The 17,620-nt window shown below is 46.2% G+C and overlaps 2 protein-coding genes and 1 pseudogene across 3 annotated transcripts; 1 reads left to right on the forward strand and 2 right to left on the reverse strand.

The window, feature by feature from the left end:
* Positions 1-621: 621 nt before the first annotated feature.
* Positions 622-2,766, reverse strand: LOC119180646 (heat shock protein 68). The gene has a single exon (XM_075875531.1). The coding sequence runs from the start codon at positions 2,681-2,683 to the stop codon at positions 770-772; it is 1,914 nt and encodes a 637-aa protein (XP_075731646.1). The 5' UTR covers positions 2,684-2,766; the 3' UTR covers positions 622-769.
* Positions 2,767-9,779: 7,013 nt separating this feature from the next.
* On the reverse strand, positions 9,780-11,928 carry LOC142761785 (heat shock protein 68-like; annotated as a pseudogene). The gene has a single exon (XR_012886509.1). The product of XR_012886509.1 is annotated as a heat shock protein 68-like (transcript).
* Positions 11,929-12,994: 1,066 nt separating this feature from the next.
* Positions 12,995-13,900, forward strand: LOC119181748 (alpha-crystallin A chain). The gene has a single exon (XM_037432991.2). The coding sequence runs from the start codon at positions 13,130-13,132 to the stop codon at positions 13,760-13,762; it is 633 nt and encodes a 210-aa protein (XP_037288888.2). The 5' UTR covers positions 12,995-13,129; the 3' UTR covers positions 13,763-13,900.
* The last annotated feature ends 3,720 nt before the right edge of the window (positions 13,901-17,620 follow it).

Below are 17,620 nucleotides of genomic sequence, written 5' to 3' on the forward strand. Positions count from 1 at the left end.
CTTATTTTGGTCTCTAGCAAGTTCTACATAAAGAATACAATTGAAGCTAAGCCGTGAATCTACTCATCAAGCCCTCCTTATCAAGCCCACTCATAAATTGCAGAGTCCTAATCAGTGAGTGTCTAAAAGTTGTTTTGGTAACGCAATAGTAGACACGCGGTAACCAGACACGCTGCTTAAATGCTAACAGCCTCTGACAAGGTTGGTTTTGGACTTAACTGCAGCACCTTGAACATAATTTTCAGCATATGAAACTTATGAAGAATGGAGAAACATACCTTAAACATTTTTTACAGCTCTTGAATGAAAAAAACAGCAAACCAGTGTTTCTGTATTTAAGTCTAAGTTCATTATGCTATTCACTGCAAGTCAGTGTTTGAATAGTCTCAAACACTGAATTAGACGGAACTTCCAAGTCAATTCGCTACATTTACCTTTAACCAAAATTCGTTCTGTGTCAAACTCAAGTCCTGAGACGATGATTTTCAGCACCTAAACTCCTCACAGCTTTACTTGAGTAAAGCATTTCGAGGCACTAGAAGTGGCATAGCACAGAAGTGAAAGCGACAGGCATTTCAAATAAGCTGTCGCATCACCCTGGCAGTCACACAAGACACAAGGTTAAAAAAATTCAAGTCCCTTTATTGTGGTGTTTGAGTGAACAACTATTTACAGTGCATTCCATGGCAGTGAAAAAAAAAAAAAAAGATGACTAGATGAGTATTTACAATTTAATTAAAAAAACCTAGATCACTAGTACATCCTTGACTCAGTCCACCTCTTCGACAGTTGGCCCAGCATGGTGAGGTGTTGAACCATGCTTTGGTCCTTGAGGCTGGTGCATCTTGCTCATGATTGGCATGCAAGCCTGCTGAAGCTCCTTGAGACGGTGCTCGTACTCCTCCTTCTCCGCCAGGCTGTTTCCATCAATCCATGAGATGGTTTCCCGACACTTCGAGAGCACCGAGTCCTTCTCCGAGGATGACAGCTTGTCTCCAGCTTCTTCAGCAGCCTGCTTAACTCCATAGACGTAGGACTCGAGGTTATTCCTGGCAGCCACTCTCTCACGCTGAATGTCGTCTTCCTGCTTGAACTTCTCAGCCTCAGCAAGCATTCGGTCAATCTCCTCCTTGGAGAGACGGCCCTTGTCGTTGGTGATGCGTATGCACTCTTGCTTGCCCGTGCTCTTGTCTTTGGCCGAGACCTGAAGGATGCCGTTGGCGTCCATATCAAAGGTGACTTCTATCTGTGGAACCCCTCTGGGCGCTGGTGGAATGCCGTTGAGGTTGAATGTTCCCAGAAGGTGGTTGTCTTTGGTGAGGGCACGTTCACCTTCGTAAACCTGGATTGTGACTGCAGGTTGGTTGTCGGAGTAAGTGGTGAATGTCTGCGACGTCTTGCATGGAATGCGAGAGTTGCGCTCCACGATGCGAGTCATAACCCCGCCCGCTGTCTCGATGCCCAATGACAGCGGCGCCACGTCAACCAGGAGTACGTCACGAATGCTGTCGCTCGAGTCGCCACTCAGCACGGCTGCCTGAACCGCAGCGCCATAGGCAACGGCCTCGTCCGGGTTGATGCCCATGGAAAGTTCTTTGCTGTTGAAGAAGTCCTTGAGCAGCTTCTGCACCTTTGGGATTCGAGTGGAACCGCCCACGAGTACTACGTCGTGAATCTGCGACTTGTCCATCTTGGCGTCGCGAAGTGCTCGCTCCACGGGCTCCAATGTGCTTCGGAACAGGTCCATGCAGAGCTCCTCGAACCTGGCTCGAGTGATCTTGCTGTAGAAGTCGATGCCTTCGAACAGCGCGTCGATCTCGATGCTCGCCTCAGCAGAACTCGAGAGAGTCCTCTTGGCACGCTCACAGGCAGTGCGGAGTCTTCGCACGGCTCGAGGGTTCACTCTGAGGTCTTTGCGGTGTTTCCTCTTGAATTCCTGCACAAAGTGCTCCACCATTCGGTTGTCGAAGTCTTCTCCTCCGAGATGTGTGTCACCTGCCGTGGAGCGCACTTCGAACATGGAACCCTCGTCGATGGTCAGCACGGAGACATCGAAGGTGCCACCACCGAGATCGAAGATGAGGACGTTCTTCTCTCCACGCAGGTTCTTATCGAGGCCATAGGCAAGCGCGGCTGCAGTAGGCTCATTGATGATGCGCAGCACGTTGAGACCAGCGATTGCGCCGGCATCTTTCGTCGCCTGCCTCTGAGAATCGTTGAAGTAAGCGGGCACCGTGATGACAGCGTCGCTCACCTTCTTTCCCAGGTACGCCTCGGCCGTCTCCTTCATCTTGGTCAAAACCATGGCGCTGATCTCCTCCGGGTTGAAACGTTTTCGCTCGCCCTTGAACTCGACGCTGATCTTGGGCTTGCCTCCGTCGTTCTCAACCTTGAAGGGCCAGTGCCGGATGTCGTCTTGGATCTTGGGGTCGTCGTAGCGGCGCCCGATCAGTCTCTTGGCATCGAACACGGTGTTTTCGGGGTTCATGGCCGCCTGCGCTTTGGCTGCATCACCGATCAGCCGCTCCGTGTCCGTGAAGGCAACGTAGCTCGGCGTCGTGCGATTGCCCTGATCGTTGGCGATGATCTCGACGCGACCGTGTTGAAAGACTCCCACGCACGAGTACGTGGTGCCTAGGTCGATGCCGATGGCTGGTACGTCTGACTGCATGCGGCTAGGCATAATGAGTGCGTTGTGTGGTATGCGTTCTTTCCAGAACTATCGCTCTCGTATTCGAGTGATCAAGTCGCAAGTCTGCCTGACGCCCGCTCGGTGCGCAATTTATATCGTTCGCGCGCTTTTCCAGAAACGCTGAGAAGCTTCGCGAGCAGCGCCAACCAATAGGAGCAAAGCAGGGCAACGTCATCAACCTGGCCGTTCTGCTATTGGTCAGGTGCTCGTAGAAGCTCCGAGAAAGGTCTCGCATCGTCTGCTGCTGCTGCTAGCATAAAAAAAAAAACAGAAAAAACAAACAAAATGCGATGTTTAGATACTGAGGTATAAATCTACAATAAATTTATTATATAATGTATCTTTTGACGTCCAACGCAGGTCGTGCGTGCAATAGGGCCGAATACTTATGGAAATATACACATTGACAACGAAGCTTCTCAAGCTTTTAGCGATGTCTTTCAGTCACCTATAGAAACGAATAAATAATACAGTATAATAGCCGTGCCTGTGGCATCACCAGCATCATAATTACGTTGTTTGCGTGTGGCAGATTTTGTGCGATCCTGCCTTTTCAAATCAGCTGTTCGCGAATGCACGAGAACATTCGAGATCCGGCGAGATGTAAATACGGCGACTTTCTGACATGACCTACTACACTCCTGACCTGTTCAGATAGCGGGGTTCCTATGGGAGCGCGTGTCCCCGCTCTCGTTCAATCGCTCGCCGTAGGTGGCGCTACCTATAACCTGTTCGTCTGCTACTTTACGGCTGTTTGGACGGCGCTAGAGTAAGAACGGCTGCATTCCGTGATGAACAGCCGGCATATATGTGACTATTTTTTCACTTAGATGACTGGTCAAGTAAGCTGTTCAGTGTGACGAAAAATTTATTGCACACTGGTGGACAAATGCGAGAATCCGTAGACTTACATAGTGTAGGACAGCATATGTGATGTTGCGTCCATTTAATTGCAAAGAATTTGTGAATGACTTTTGAAATATTTGTTTCAAAATTATTTTTCATTAGTGCATAATAATTACGCAATATGAGTGCTCTGTTGGCCGAAATATGACCACGAACACTCAAGCTGACGTCAGCGAACAGGTGCTGACTAGCGCCACAGTGCTCCTAAGTTACGGCCCTAGCGGCAGAAGGTATGAACTAGAACGTGGGCGCTGGAAGAGGTGCTCTCTGGGCAGGTCAGGAGTGTAGTAGGTCATGCTTTCTGAACGCGTTTAGGCTATCACCAATGTTCTCGTGAGTCCAGGGTTCGTTATTGTCGGCAGGGGCATCATTAGCTTTTCGCAGGCAGAGGATCGTCATCGTAAGATTATTGGCCATGCTTCGTTCTTGGAGTTAACATTGTTCCGCGTTTTCTAACATCTGTTGAATGTGTGTGTGCCCTGCTTGATGTTCTCACGTGCAACTACAGAGTGCTTTTTAAGTCTTTGTGCGTGTGTTTCCACGGGATTGCGTAATCGAGTACGTATGTATTAGTAAATATCCCTTAGTGTCGACGGTGCATAGTGCCGATGCCGAAAAGATGAGGTACCTTGAAAGTGAACTGCCAGAACTCCATTTGCACGACAGTGCAGGAAGATATTAAGGCGACCGCATAGTAGTACAGGTTATACAACTCGGGGTGGGATTATCGGGATTATTTTCAGACATTGCGATTTATTTTCGATGTGTTTATTGTGCTACATCGTATAACATCAACTTACACGTTTGCGACGTTTTCCATGAAGGCTTACGTGGTCTCGTACCTTGCCTGGCTAACAAGATAGACCACACTTCTCAAATCAGTGCTGCGGCGATCTTGATCTATCTGTTAATCTCGGTGCTGTCATTTTTTATACTATAAAGTGAACATTCCTAGCCTAACATTGACGTCCTACTCCCCCACTCTTATTTTTTCTGCATTATTAGACAAAACAAACATGTTGTCATCAATTGCAAATTTGTATGATAGAAACTGCATACATTTTCGAAATCACTCAGGCTCTTTCGAAATAAACTGAGCAGCATGAACTCTGCATGCTTGTGATTGCCACCACCAGTCAGTTTCGTGTTCATGAGGGCATGCACATCATACAATCACATCCCATTTTTCCCTCTGCAAATTTCTGCTACACTCCACACATCTTGGAATAACATGCAGGTGCCTCTACTCTAAAATGCCGTGTCAGCTTTAGGTGATGTGCAATCGCGTAGACATTGAATATACATACGACATACATCCTAAGCAGAAACATAAGTAGCAATGAATGCCTTTTATGGGCACTTAAAGTGAAGTGTTACGTGCGATCACTTAACACGTGCTATAAAGTGTGCAATGCCTCCTGGGCTCAGTCGAGCTGCTGACAGCAGCTCTTTGTCCTGGAGGGCTAACCTGTACTCGAAGAAATAGTGAAGTTGAAGTAGCCCCAAGAGGCATCGAATGCAGAACTGAGCAAGTTGTTATGCACTGGCAGTGAGCCTCAAGTGTCTGTTTTGGAATCTCAGCAAGGGCACTCTCACAAATGCACATGAAACTGGAGGCAGTGGAGTAGTTTCGGATTCCTTCACCAACACTTGATATGTGCCTCACGCCAAGTCTTCTGCGACAAGTTAATCCAGACACACTGACGAAAATGAGACCCTCGTATCACTATAATTGGCAAATTAGTCCTGCAGAAGCACACAAAGTGTAAGTGGGTTCATGAATTTGAAGCATTGTGCCATACTTGTTTGTTGTACACAGCTAAACTGAACACGTCAGACATTCCTACTCCCCCACTTTTTTTTTTCTGCATTATTAGACAAAACAAACATGTTGACATCAATTGCAAATTCGTATGATAGAAATCGTAGTTAATCATGTTTTGAATGAGCTGAATGACAATAAACACAAAAGAAAGGGGCGGGGCAGTTTCCCAGTAGATTGAAAAACTTGATTGGTAGCACATTTTAATTAGTGAACTCATCGAATGTCACATTCATAGCAGAAACCCTTGATTGCACTCGCATGCAAAACCAAGAAGTTACTGAGATTGCCTTAAATCAGCATTTGTGAGCAATGGGGCTGTTCCACACTGCTACCACATGAGAGTAACTTCATCATTAGACTCTTCATTTGTATAGGTCACAGCGTTCATCAAAGGCAGTTGTTGTTAGCAAAAGTGTTTAGTACTTCATGATGAGAAGTTGCCATCATGCCAGGTTGAAGTGCGGATTCAGCGGCACAGTTGGCTTACATTGCTGGTGTAGCCAGTGAAGCTTAGACCCCACTCCCCCTTTCCCAAAATTTATTGATTTGGCATGTGTATGTGTACACTCGCACAATGCATGCACAAACACAAACCGTACAACCACACGAAAAAAATTTCTGGCTAGTCCCCTTCTTGGTTGCTCGACGGTGGCCAAGAAGGAGACTCAACTCACATCAGCAGCAAAATCATGAGCCAAGAGCCAGGCAACCAAAGAGACGTGGTCCAGCATGTGCTTGGAATCCTGGAACGCCAGCGGCTGAAAGGGGCGTCCCCACGGGTCTGACACGAGTAGGTTGCCGCTCCGGGACGTCCGAGCACGCTAGAGTCTTCTTTAAATCCCTCTACCTCTTCCCCCTTTATGCTGAATCAATAATAAAATTGTTTCAGTCACTCACTAGTCCCCTGGCTTAAACGTCTGTGGATTGTCACCTACCATTATCTGTCCTTGTGTTTGAAGTTCGAAATAAAGTTTAATGAACACAATTTATGCCTTTGACGTGCTTATTTGTGTGCTCTTTATCTCATACTCCAGCACATGTTAGTGGCAGAGACGTATTAGGTTAGCTTACTCGATAGAAACAGCACTTGAGCAACTCGTCTGATGTTGAGACCCTTGAATCTGGCCACTGAACATGCATGTTGCTTTCATGGCTTCTGCCTGATGGGTCATGTTGGACTTTACAAAGCAGGCATAGTGTAGCTTGTACTTTAACCTGATTAGAGAATAACAGTGATGTACGTTTTTCTCGAAGTGGAAATTGTATGTTCTCATCTAATAGTGGAGCTAGTAAGCCCTGCTTTTTAGTTCCATCACTGCAGTTGATAAGGTCAATCGAGGTGCTCAATCCTAGTTAATCATGTTTGCGACGAGCTGATTGACAGTAAAGACGAGGCTGTTGAAAGAGTGTGTACCTCGGTTTCTCGCCTTATTCACTGCGTAACTGCTCTCGACCTTTCGTGGTTATAACTGTGGCAGCCTTGTCACCTCTCAGGTAGTACTTGTGTTTTTATTGGTCCGTTGGGCTTAAGTGCAGTATTTTAGGGCCGCAGTTATACATACCATGTGTTTGAGTAGCCCTAGTACATATTTGCAGGTTCTAACCTTGTACATACACAAACCTCCACACCCAGAAGTTTGTGGAATGTAGCATTTTCTAAAAAGCTATATTCCTACTTCGTTTGATGACGTAGCCTCCAAATAAATATTCCCGCCTGTGGTAGTAACTGTGACTTATACAGCTACCGGCTAGGTTAAAAGTGCTGTGCGCTAGCAGAGCAGAGATTCCCATTTTCAGTAGAGTCCACGTTCTGTGAACTTTTGTGAGTGAGTCTACACCCAAGAAAGTCAATGGGAGGACGATAGCCATGCTAGCATAATTGTTGCAAATGGCACCCTTCATGTGGGAAATCTAGCTTCAGCTTCCATCGGCCGCATATTGTCTTTTCAAGGGAAGATTCTGTTGTCCGACTCATGTCGCTGTCGATGTGGCTGTTGGCATACGCAAAAACTCTGGTCTGGCAGGTATGTGCCCCAAAAAATGGGGAAGCCCTACCACTTTCCACAGGTCCAATCAAAATTAAGCCCTGGGTGGTGAAAAAATTAATAGGGTGGCTCATTCCCAGGCACTAACATCACTGGATGGCTCAATAATTATCTCTTCCAATAGTGGAACTTATAACGGCAATCAAATATAGAACATTAGCTATGGGCACAGATATGAGGTAAACAATACCATAAGGGATGGAATATCAGCACTTAAAATTTCCATTGAAGTCTCGCAATGGTCAATCTCCCCTGTGGTAGTAACTGTGACTTTTACTACCTGCTGTATAATGGACAAGACCCACTAATTAGTGCACAATACCCACTAATTGACAATAATCTACTCAGTTAAGGGAAACTTTAATGAAGTGTTGAGATGACTTATTAACATCCATGCAGTCCACTCTTAGCACGTTGGCAGGACAACCTATAAATCTGCTTACACACGACCTTACTAACCCTGTTGGCTTGCTGTCAACTACTACAAATTGGAAGTACTAGTTCATGCAAAACATTAATGGATGCCTGTCCCAGCATTTAAACCATTGAAATACGTTTAGAGGCCTAGGTAAGGCAACCGTTTAATTTGTCGAGCACCAATGATGCAGGAGTCAGTGGTCTCAGCAAAACAAGCACGAGCCTCAATCACAACAAACATCTTCTTTATTCTTTCTCCAACAATGTTCATATTTGTCACTACCAAACATATACTTATAAACGGGCCTGGTTTGTAATATTGCCCCTCTGTCATTTCTGCAAATAAATAAGAACAATTGAACATTATCTTGTGTTATGTCTTAGATATTCATTATTAAAAAAAATACTTCTCCTTAATCCATTTTTCAAGATACGTTTACTGCAGCACTTGTATATGAACTTTGGTGCCAACGCTTATGGATAATGGCATACAGGAATGTCCTTGGTGCAGTTTATAATTTTATTCAAACCACCTAAGACATGCCTTTCTAAGCCCCACTTTATAACAAATATTCATGAACTAACCTTTTTTTTTAATGTGTTGAAGCTTAGCATATCCGAACAAAATTGTTCTGGTCAGATTTAATACAGCTCTCTGGTCTTATCGTACAATTGCACAATAATTTGAAGATTTCATTAAAGTATCAGCAATCTTTCCCCTTTATTTTATAACTAAGCATTCTCTACGTTATCATTGAAATGTTAAGATAGCGAAGTCTTGGCCAATGCGCCAAGGTGGGGACTGCCAGTGTGTTGAGCATTCGATCAATCTATCAAAACAGGTGTGTGCCACAGAGATTGGACAAGACCCATTAATTGACAATAATCTACTCATTTAAGGGAAACTTTAATGAGGTGTTGAGATGGCTTATTAACATCTATGCAGTCCACTCATAGCATGTTGGCAGGACAACCTACAAATCTGCTTAACATGATCTTACTACCCTGTTGGCTTGCTAAATGTCAACTATAACAAATTGGAAATACTAGTTCATGCAAAACATTAATAGAATCATGCATGGACAAAGGAAAACAAAAGCAATAAAGCAGATCATGAAACCCCCTTTGGAGAATCGGTTGTACCGGCACTTCTTCAAAGGCAGAATTAAAGAGTGAAATCATTCTTACACTCTCCAGCTTTATAGTGCTAAGTGCTGTCTTTTTTATACAAGCTGTTTCTATAAATGTTTTCAACTTTGATGTCTTTTATTTATGTGTCTTTTTTGTTCTCTACCAAGTTCTACATAAAGAATACAATTGAAGCTAAGCCGTGAATCTACTCTTCAAGCCCTCCTTATCAAGCCCACTCATCAATTGCACAGTCCTAATCAGGGAGTGTCTAGAAGTTGGGTAACGCAATAGTAGACACGTGGTAACCAGACACGCTGCTTAAATGCGAGCAGCCTCTGACAAGGTTGGTTTTGGACTTAACTGCAGCACCTTGAACATAATTTTCAGCATATGAAACTTATGAAGAATGGAGAAACATACCTTTAACATTTTTTTGAGCTCTTGAATGAAAAAAACAGCAAACCAGTGTTTATGTACTTAAGTCTAAGTTCATTATGCTATTCACTGCAAGACAGTGTTTGAATAGTCTCAAACACTTAATTAGACGGAACTTCCAAGTCAATTCGCTACACTTACCTTTAACCAAAATTCGTTCTGTGTCAAACTCAAGTCCTGAGACGATGATTTTCAGCACCTAAACTCCTCACAGCTTTACTTGAGTAAAGCATTTCGAGGCACTAGAAGTGGCATAGCACAGAAGTGAAAGCGACAGGCATTTCAAATAAGCTGTCGCATCACCCTGGCAGTCACACAAGACACAAGGTTAAAAAAATTCAAGTCCCTTTATTGTGGTGTTTGAGTGAACAACTATTTACAGTACATTCCATGGCAGTAAAAAAAAAAAGATGACTAGATGAGTATTTACAATTTAATTAAAAAAACCTAGATCACTAGTACATCCTTGACTCAGTCCACCTCTTCGACAGTTGGCCCAGCATGGTGAGGTGTTGAACCATGCTTTGGGTCCTTGAGGCTGGTGCATCTTGCTCATGATGGGCATGCAAGCCTGCTGAAGCTCCTTGAGACGGTGCTCGTACTCCTCCTTCTCCGCCAGGCTGTTTCCATCAATCCATGAGATGGTTTCCCGACACTTCGAGAGCACCGAGTCCTTCTCCGAGGATGACAGCTTGTCTCCAGCTTCTTCAGCAGCCTGCTTAACTCCATAGACGTAGGACTCGAGGCTATTCCTGGCAGCCACTCTCTCACGCTGAATGTCGTCTTCCTGCTTGAACTTCTCAGCCTCAGCAAGCATTCGGTCAATCTCCTCCTTGGAGAGACGGCCCTTGTCGTTGGTGATGCGTATGCACTCTTGCTTACCCGTGCTCTTGTCTTTGGCAGAGACCTGCAGGATGCCGTTGGCATCCATATCAAAGGTGACTTCTATCTGTGGAACCCCTCTGGGCGCTGGTGGAATGCCGTTGAGGTTGAATGTTCCCAGAAGGTGGTTGTCTTTGGTGAGGGCACGTTCACCTTCGTAAACCTGGATTGTGACTGCAGGTTGGTTGTCGGAGTAAGTGGTGAACGTCTGCGACGTCTTGCATGGAATGCGAGAGTTGCGCTCCACGATGCGAGTCATAACCCCGCCCGCTGTCTCGATGCCCAATGACAGCGGCGCCACGTCAACCAGGAGTACGTCACGAATGCTGTCGCTCGAGTCGCCACTCAGCACGGCTGCCTGAACTGCAGCGCCATAGGCAACGGCCTCGTCCGGGTTGATGCCCATGGAAAGTTCTTTGCCATTGAAGAAGTCCTTGAGCAGCTTCTGCACCTTTGGGATTCGAGTGGAACCACCCACGAGTACTACGTCGTGAATCTGCGACTTGTCCATCTTGGCGTCGCGAAGTGCTCGCTCCACGGGCTCCAATGTGCTCCGGAACAGGTCCATGCAGAGCTCCTCGAACCTGGCTCGGGTGATCTTGCTGTAGAAGTCGATGCCTTCGAACAGCGCGTCAATCTCGATGCTCGCCTCGGCAGAACTCGAGAGTGTCCTCTTGGCGCGCTCACAGGCAGTGCGGAGTCTTCGCACGGCTCGAGGGTTCACTCTGAGGTCTTTGCGGTGTTTCCTCTTGAATTCCTGCACAAAGTGCTCCACCATTCGGTTGTCGAAGTCTTCTCCTCCGAGATGTGTGTCACCTGCCGTGGAGCGCACTTCGAACATGGAACCCTCGTCGATGGTCAGCACGGACACATCGAAGGTGCCTCCACCGAGATCAAAGATGAGGACGTTCTTCTCTCCGCGCAGGTTCTTATCGAGGCCATAGGCAAGCGCGGCTGCAGTAGGTTCATTGATGATGCGCAGCACGTTGAGACCAGCGATAGCACCGGCATCTTTCGTCGCCTGCCTCTGAGAATCGTTGAAGTAAGCGGGCACCGTGATGACAGCGTCGCTCACCTTCTTTCCCAGGTACGCCTCGGCCGTCTCCTTCATCTTGGTCAAAACCATGGCGCTGATCTCCTCCGGGTTGAAACGCTTTCGCTCGCCCTTGAACTCGACGCTGATCTTGGGCTTGCCTCCGTCGTTCTCAACCTTGAAGGGCCAGTGCCGGATGTCGTCTTGGATCTTGGGGTCGTCGTAGCGGCGCCCGATCAGTCTCTTGGCATCGAACACCGTGTTTTCGGGGTTCATGGCCGCCTGCGCTTTGGCTGCATCGCCGATCAGCCGCTCCGTGTCCGTGAAGGCAACGTAGCTCGGCGTCGTGCGATTGCCCTGATCGTTGGCGATGATCTCGACGCGACCGTGTTGAAAGACTCCCACGCACGAGTACGTGGTGCCTAGGTCGATGCCGATGGCTGGTACGTCTGACTGCATGCGGCTAGGCATAATGAGTGCGTTGTGTGGTATGCGTTCTTTCCAGAACTATCGCTCTCGTATTCGAGTGATCAAGTCGCAAGTCTGCCTGACGCCCGCTCGGTGCGCAATTTATATCGTTCGCGCGCTTTTCTAGAAACGCCCAGAAGCATTGAGAACCACGCAAAAATAATCCGAGTAAAGCGCGCTGATGACGTCAAGCCAGCCGCTCTACTATTGGTCGGCAGTTTTCGGAACCTTCGAGAAAGCTCTCGTGTCGTCTGCTACTGTTTTCGGATGAAAAAACAAACAAAATAAAAGAGGCCGTTTTGTTTTGTTTGAGGCGTAAATGCGTGATGCAGCTGCTTATTGGTACCTGTTTAAAACTGATGGCTGCGTTATTTTATTCAAGACTCGAAGCAGGATGCATTTATTTAGACGATTTACCGGAAATAATGAGGGAAGCAACGGCGCCGCGAATTCAGTATGCGGAACGTTGTAATGTTGAGGTTAATGTAGCCAGTCCATTATCGTAGTTCTCATGCCCGTAAGTGATCGAATGCGTTAACGACGGGTTAATGTGCCTCGTATTTTGTCAAGAACACACCTATCTACACAATAATCGTGAATTAGCCATTACATATCAGAGTGCATTAAATCGGGTTGAAGCGACTCCCATATAGCTCTTGTAGACTTACGGTTCTGGTGTAATCTGCTGTAGGTTGCAGAGCACAAAAATGCAGCCATCAGCGGTCATTTTATTAACTATATTGAACCTAACAAAAGATTTTTATTCCGTTAATTTTAATTTATTGATTCGAATAGAGCGGCGACACGACTAACCAATGTATGTGAACGGACTATGCACACTCCGTTTACTGCACGCTCAACCATCAACATCACTAAGCACAGGCAAGAATTTCCTTAACGATCACAATTATTCAACAGAGCACTGCCACAGTACTCTGCACGAAACGTGACGGTGACGGGTCGATACCGCCCGCCCATTTTCGGAAGGCGCGAGAATGTTCGGGAGCCTACGCGACAGCGGGCAGTTGGGCGAGAGGCCGGGAATGTACAGCAGCGAAGTGATGGAGAGAGTGTGACGCAAACGGCCTCCTCTCCTCAAATCTCGAAGGTTCGCGCTGTTTCCGTTGCGATGCGAGCTAGCGTATAAATGCCGGCGTCGTCTGCTCGAGTGCAGATTCAGAACTCAGCTGCCCTTCTAAACGTTTCGATCAACTCGATCGTGCTCGTTCGCTGAACTTCGCTGTTTGCGTACACCACACGCCAGTAATCTACGAAGTTGATCGACGAAGCCCACAATGGTGCGCTTGGTTTTCTACCCGCTATTTACCGAAGAGGAGAACTTGTTCTCTCCCCTGAAAGCCCTGGACCATCTAAGCACCTCGGTGCTTTCGGCGCTGCGTCAAGCGGAGAGCAAGAGGAAGCAGGCATCCGCGGACCCCAGTTCAAACTGCGTGTGTATCCGTGGCGACTCACCGTCGAGCTGCCGTCGCAAGCGTCCGCTGAGCGAGGAAGAGTCGTCGCGAAGCGCCGTCGACTCAGCCGCGGACGACGACTCCAAGTTCGTCGTGAACTGCAACGTACGCGGCTACAAGCCCGAGGAGATCTCCGTGAAAGCGATCGGCGACTGCGTCGAGGTGAGCGCCAAGCACGAAGAAGACAGCGAGGATGGTAGCAGCTACGTGAAGCGAGAGTTCACCCAGCGGTTCACCCTTCCCGAAGGTGTGAAGGCAGAGACGGTCACCTGCGCCCTGTCGTCTTCGGGCGTGCTGGCCATCGAGGCTCCCAAGCCGGAGGTTCCGAGCAAGAAGCCGAGGATGATCCCGATCACGGTAGAATCGTCCAAGCCGATCGAAGCGGCGTCAGAGGAGGCCAACAAGGAGGCGGAGAAGCAGGGCGAAGGCGCTCCCGAGGCTGCATCGGAGTCGTGAACATTCGTGCATTTTCCACACATCGTTCTACGTTCATCCTTAGGATCATGTCTTTTTGTTCGCGAAGATGCGTCCACATTCCGCAACGTTAATCACGTGATTATTTCAATAAATGGGTACTCTCACCCCACGTTTTAATTATTATGGCTTCTTTTTATTCGTGCCTGCGACAGGCCTACCCCACAGGCCGTGATTGCCGGCAGCGTTGCACACCCAATAAAAAAATACCCTGAAATCCCCAAAAAGAAAGTAGAGGATAAGAAATCCTGGTTATATAAACCATAGGTTACAAACCAGCATCGGAGCTTATAAACTACAGCTAAACCCCCATAGTTTAGTCAAACTTCATTAAGTGGAGACCTTTTCATGTAGAGAGTTCATTTCTATGCACTGTATGGTTTTATAAACCGGATATGTCAGAAGAATATTTCATTGCTCATTATCTTCATCGGCATGCTATAGTTTCATCACAGACATGCACTCCTACAATATTTCTAAGGTGTCCTCGACAATTGTACGGTGAAATTAAATGTAATGCATAAGAAAATGTGTATAAAAGAGTTTTTGACCCTGTGTGTAAAACGACATGACTTGTTGACGCACACATGCTGTGACAAATCGTACCATTATCTGGCTAGCTGAGTAGTTCTAATACCAAGTGCGAGAGTAAGGACAATATATTTCCCAGTATCCTCAGGTGTCATCCAAGACAGACAGATGTACAAGGAAGAGATGCAAAAAGAAAAAAAAATAATGAATTCCATCATAAAGAAGTTGCTGTGCAGCAGTTGTAATGACCAAAATGAATACAAGTAGAAGTTACACTATGCATACTTCAGTGTGGGTGCCTTGCTGCAAAGCAACCTGTGTGAATTGTGCTGTATTGGATAAAGATGGAAGCACAGTTTACATGCTTGCTTGCATCCAAATAAGCAACTGTACTCATGTACCACTGTAGCTTAGGGCCCACGACACTGCACAGCCTAGTGTGAAGGCATAGATCTGATTGCTAGTAATGACAGCCACACCGTAACGAAGAAAATAAACTAAAAAATTCTGCTGAACATAGATTTAAACACATTATAGAACCCCAGGGGGTCAAAATGAAGTCATAGTGCTCAACTATGACGTCCCTCGTAATCGTATTATGGTTTTCGCACATGACTCGCCTGCATAAGAGGGTTGTTAGCATTGTTAGCCCCATATGTGACTGGAGTGGCCTGTTCACATGACGTCATGAATGAGCAAGCCCTCAACGGGTTCGCATACGAGAGATATCAGTGGTGAATTTTCTCCTACCTATCGACATGTGGTTGCACGTCCATCACGCCTCGTTTCGCCCGTTTGTCACGTGAAATCAACTGTATCCACTTCGTTTGTGACTGTGCAAACAGAGATAACCGTGTCTAGCCAAAGTGTACGAAGTCAAAGTCATTTCTAAGCCAATGTCATTTATTACTCTATTATACATTGAAATGCGGATACAAAAAATCGTACAGGCAAAGGTCCCGTATTCTCAACCTGGAATCCTAGTAGTCTCAGATTGGATGTTTGCATGAATGCTGGAGGACACAGGTGGCAGGCATAGGCTTCTCACAGGTATGCATGTACATTGTTAGTGCATGCTTATTATTAAATTTCCGGCTACAGAACTCGCATTGGTACTCCTGTTGATTTGTGTGAATCAGCTTTCCTGAAAGGTTGCTTATCGAGGCCAATATCTCACTGTCTGGGCTGCTCCTAAAAAGTCAACCGCTCACAGGTGTGGCTGAGACAGTGAACTGCTACTGCCTTAAGCGTGCAAAGGTGGCAGATCACAAAAGACACCCTAGGCATAGGTCAGCGAACTCACTTACGAGACGACTCACTTGATCGCATGCACTCGGATCAAGCCACAAGTCTGATTCCGAGTCCGGATAAGTAACATTTTGGCGAGTTGGAGTCCGAACGAAAAATATTTTTGTGAGAGAGAGTCCAAGCGAGTTCAGAAAAATTTTGGCGAGTCCCGAGTTCGAGTGAGCCCGAAGTGCAAGATACAGTTCTTGAGCGAGTCTGAGTGAATTCCACTTTTTTTTGGCCAGCCTATGGTCCTATCTACTCATCTTCAATATTACTATCAGACTTACCTTGATTCACATTTATACTTACGTCTGCTGATCACATGTACTCTACAGCAGCGTCGTTCGTACACAATTTCAATATTGATTGATTAGAGGTGCGAATTAAGCAGAAGGGTGCTTTGACTTCCCTATAGCCGGCTCTTCCAGAATTGATTTGTTGATAAACACATCTTGTGTTGTCATCTCTTTCAATAAAAAGGACCTCATTGGTTCGCAAGCAAACACAACTTGCATTCAAAGGTACTATATCAAAAGGGGCAAGAGCAGCACCGGTTACGTCAGATATTGGTGTTAAGGAGCATTGACACCATTCTCAGAAAAGCTTATCTTTAGCTAACAGACTGATGGGTCAACTCACTTAGCTGAGATCGAGTTGCAAGTCCGAGTCTGGGTGAATAGTGTTTTGGAGAGTTTGAGTCCAAGTGAGTCTAGTTGAAATTTTCGCGAGTCCGAGTGGGCCTCAAGAGCAAAAGAGACTTCGTAAGCGAGTCTGAGTGAGCTCTACAAGTTTTGCTGACCTTTGGTCTCAGCACTTGCTACTGCTGCCGTTTTCCATGTGTTTTACAATGAAATAAGTGGAGAGGAGGAGATGACGCTTGTACAAAGGTTAAGGAAGACAAGAAAGAAACTACTCCAAGTTCAAAGAAGGAAGTGATTTCTTTCCGTAAGCTTCTTTAACTTTCATAAAGAAAAATGAAAAGGTAAGTGTACACCGGAATTATTATTGTAATTGAAACAGATAGCGATGTGGAGCTGCAGTTTACTCAAGCTGTGGTTTCCAAAGCAAATTGTCACAAAACCGTATTGCCACAGTTTAAGTCACGACATGAAGCGCCAGGTTGTCTCAGGTTCAGAAATTCCTACACCCCCTTGCATTATAGCACATACATGATCAACCAATAACAGTCCTTTGCACACCCGCCAAGTGAACCGTAATGGTGAATGATCGCATTAAGTAAATAGACGACAGCCTGAAGCTATTCTGTCTGCTGTCAAAGAAACCATACACCTCAGTGATGTCTGGAGTCGTCACAGTGCTTCAGTGTGCTTGCGGGTGCCGTCTGTGATGCTTAAAGAAAGCAGCAGACAGCCTCAAAAATGGTTGCCGCGCATTCGATGGCAAGCGGAGAACGCAACGCTTACAAACTTGGGTGGCTCAGGCTTCATGTATTTAAAAAGCACCCGGTCTACCCGGGGCACAAGACGCTCGACCCAGGTCGCAGTATGATGCGGTCGTTGCCCAGTACAGTAAACCAGTTTTACTGTGTATCACTATGCAGGGTGTCTTTTTCTTGACAAGAAAGGCAGGAAGGAAAATAACTTTACTTTGATCTTGCAGAACGCGACAAACTCGCGCACCCGGCTCTAGATACTTTTAATAAAAATGCTCTGACAGCGAGATCTCTGCTTTACAAACGAACTCTATGAAGGGGCGGTAAAACGTTGCCGCTCCTAAAGTTACATTCCAATAAATAATTAACGAAAATTCATTCGTTATCATCTTGATTATTAGATTTGGGGTCGTTGTTTACATGGAGGGGTTACAGAGTGTGACAATTTGGGACATGTTCATTTTTACAAATCACAAAAAATTCATGAAGTTTGAGATGATAATAAGCTTACTCAAAGCCCCAGTCTAGGCAATGCTGAAGCCGAGCGCACCAGGTATGCAGCAAACAGCCATCTATGTTATGTCAGATCGAATGGGCATGTGACGACTATTTCTTCAAAAACAAGG

This window comes from Rhipicephalus microplus, chromosome 10, assembly GCF_043290135.1.
Source record: "Rhipicephalus microplus isolate Deutch F79 chromosome 10, USDA_Rmic, whole genome shotgun sequence".
In the NCBI taxonomy this organism is placed as follows: domain Eukaryota; kingdom Metazoa; phylum Arthropoda; class Arachnida; order Ixodida; family Ixodidae; genus Rhipicephalus; species Rhipicephalus microplus.

Coding starts and splice junctions, on each gene's coding strand:
- LOC119180646 (XM_075875531.1), bottom strand. CDS start 2,683: ATGCCTAGCCGCATGCAGTCAGACGTACCAGCCATCGGCATCGACCTA.
- LOC119181748 (XM_037432991.2), top strand. CDS start 13,130: ATGGTGCGCTTGGTTTTCTACCCGCTATTTACCGAAGAGGAGAACTTG.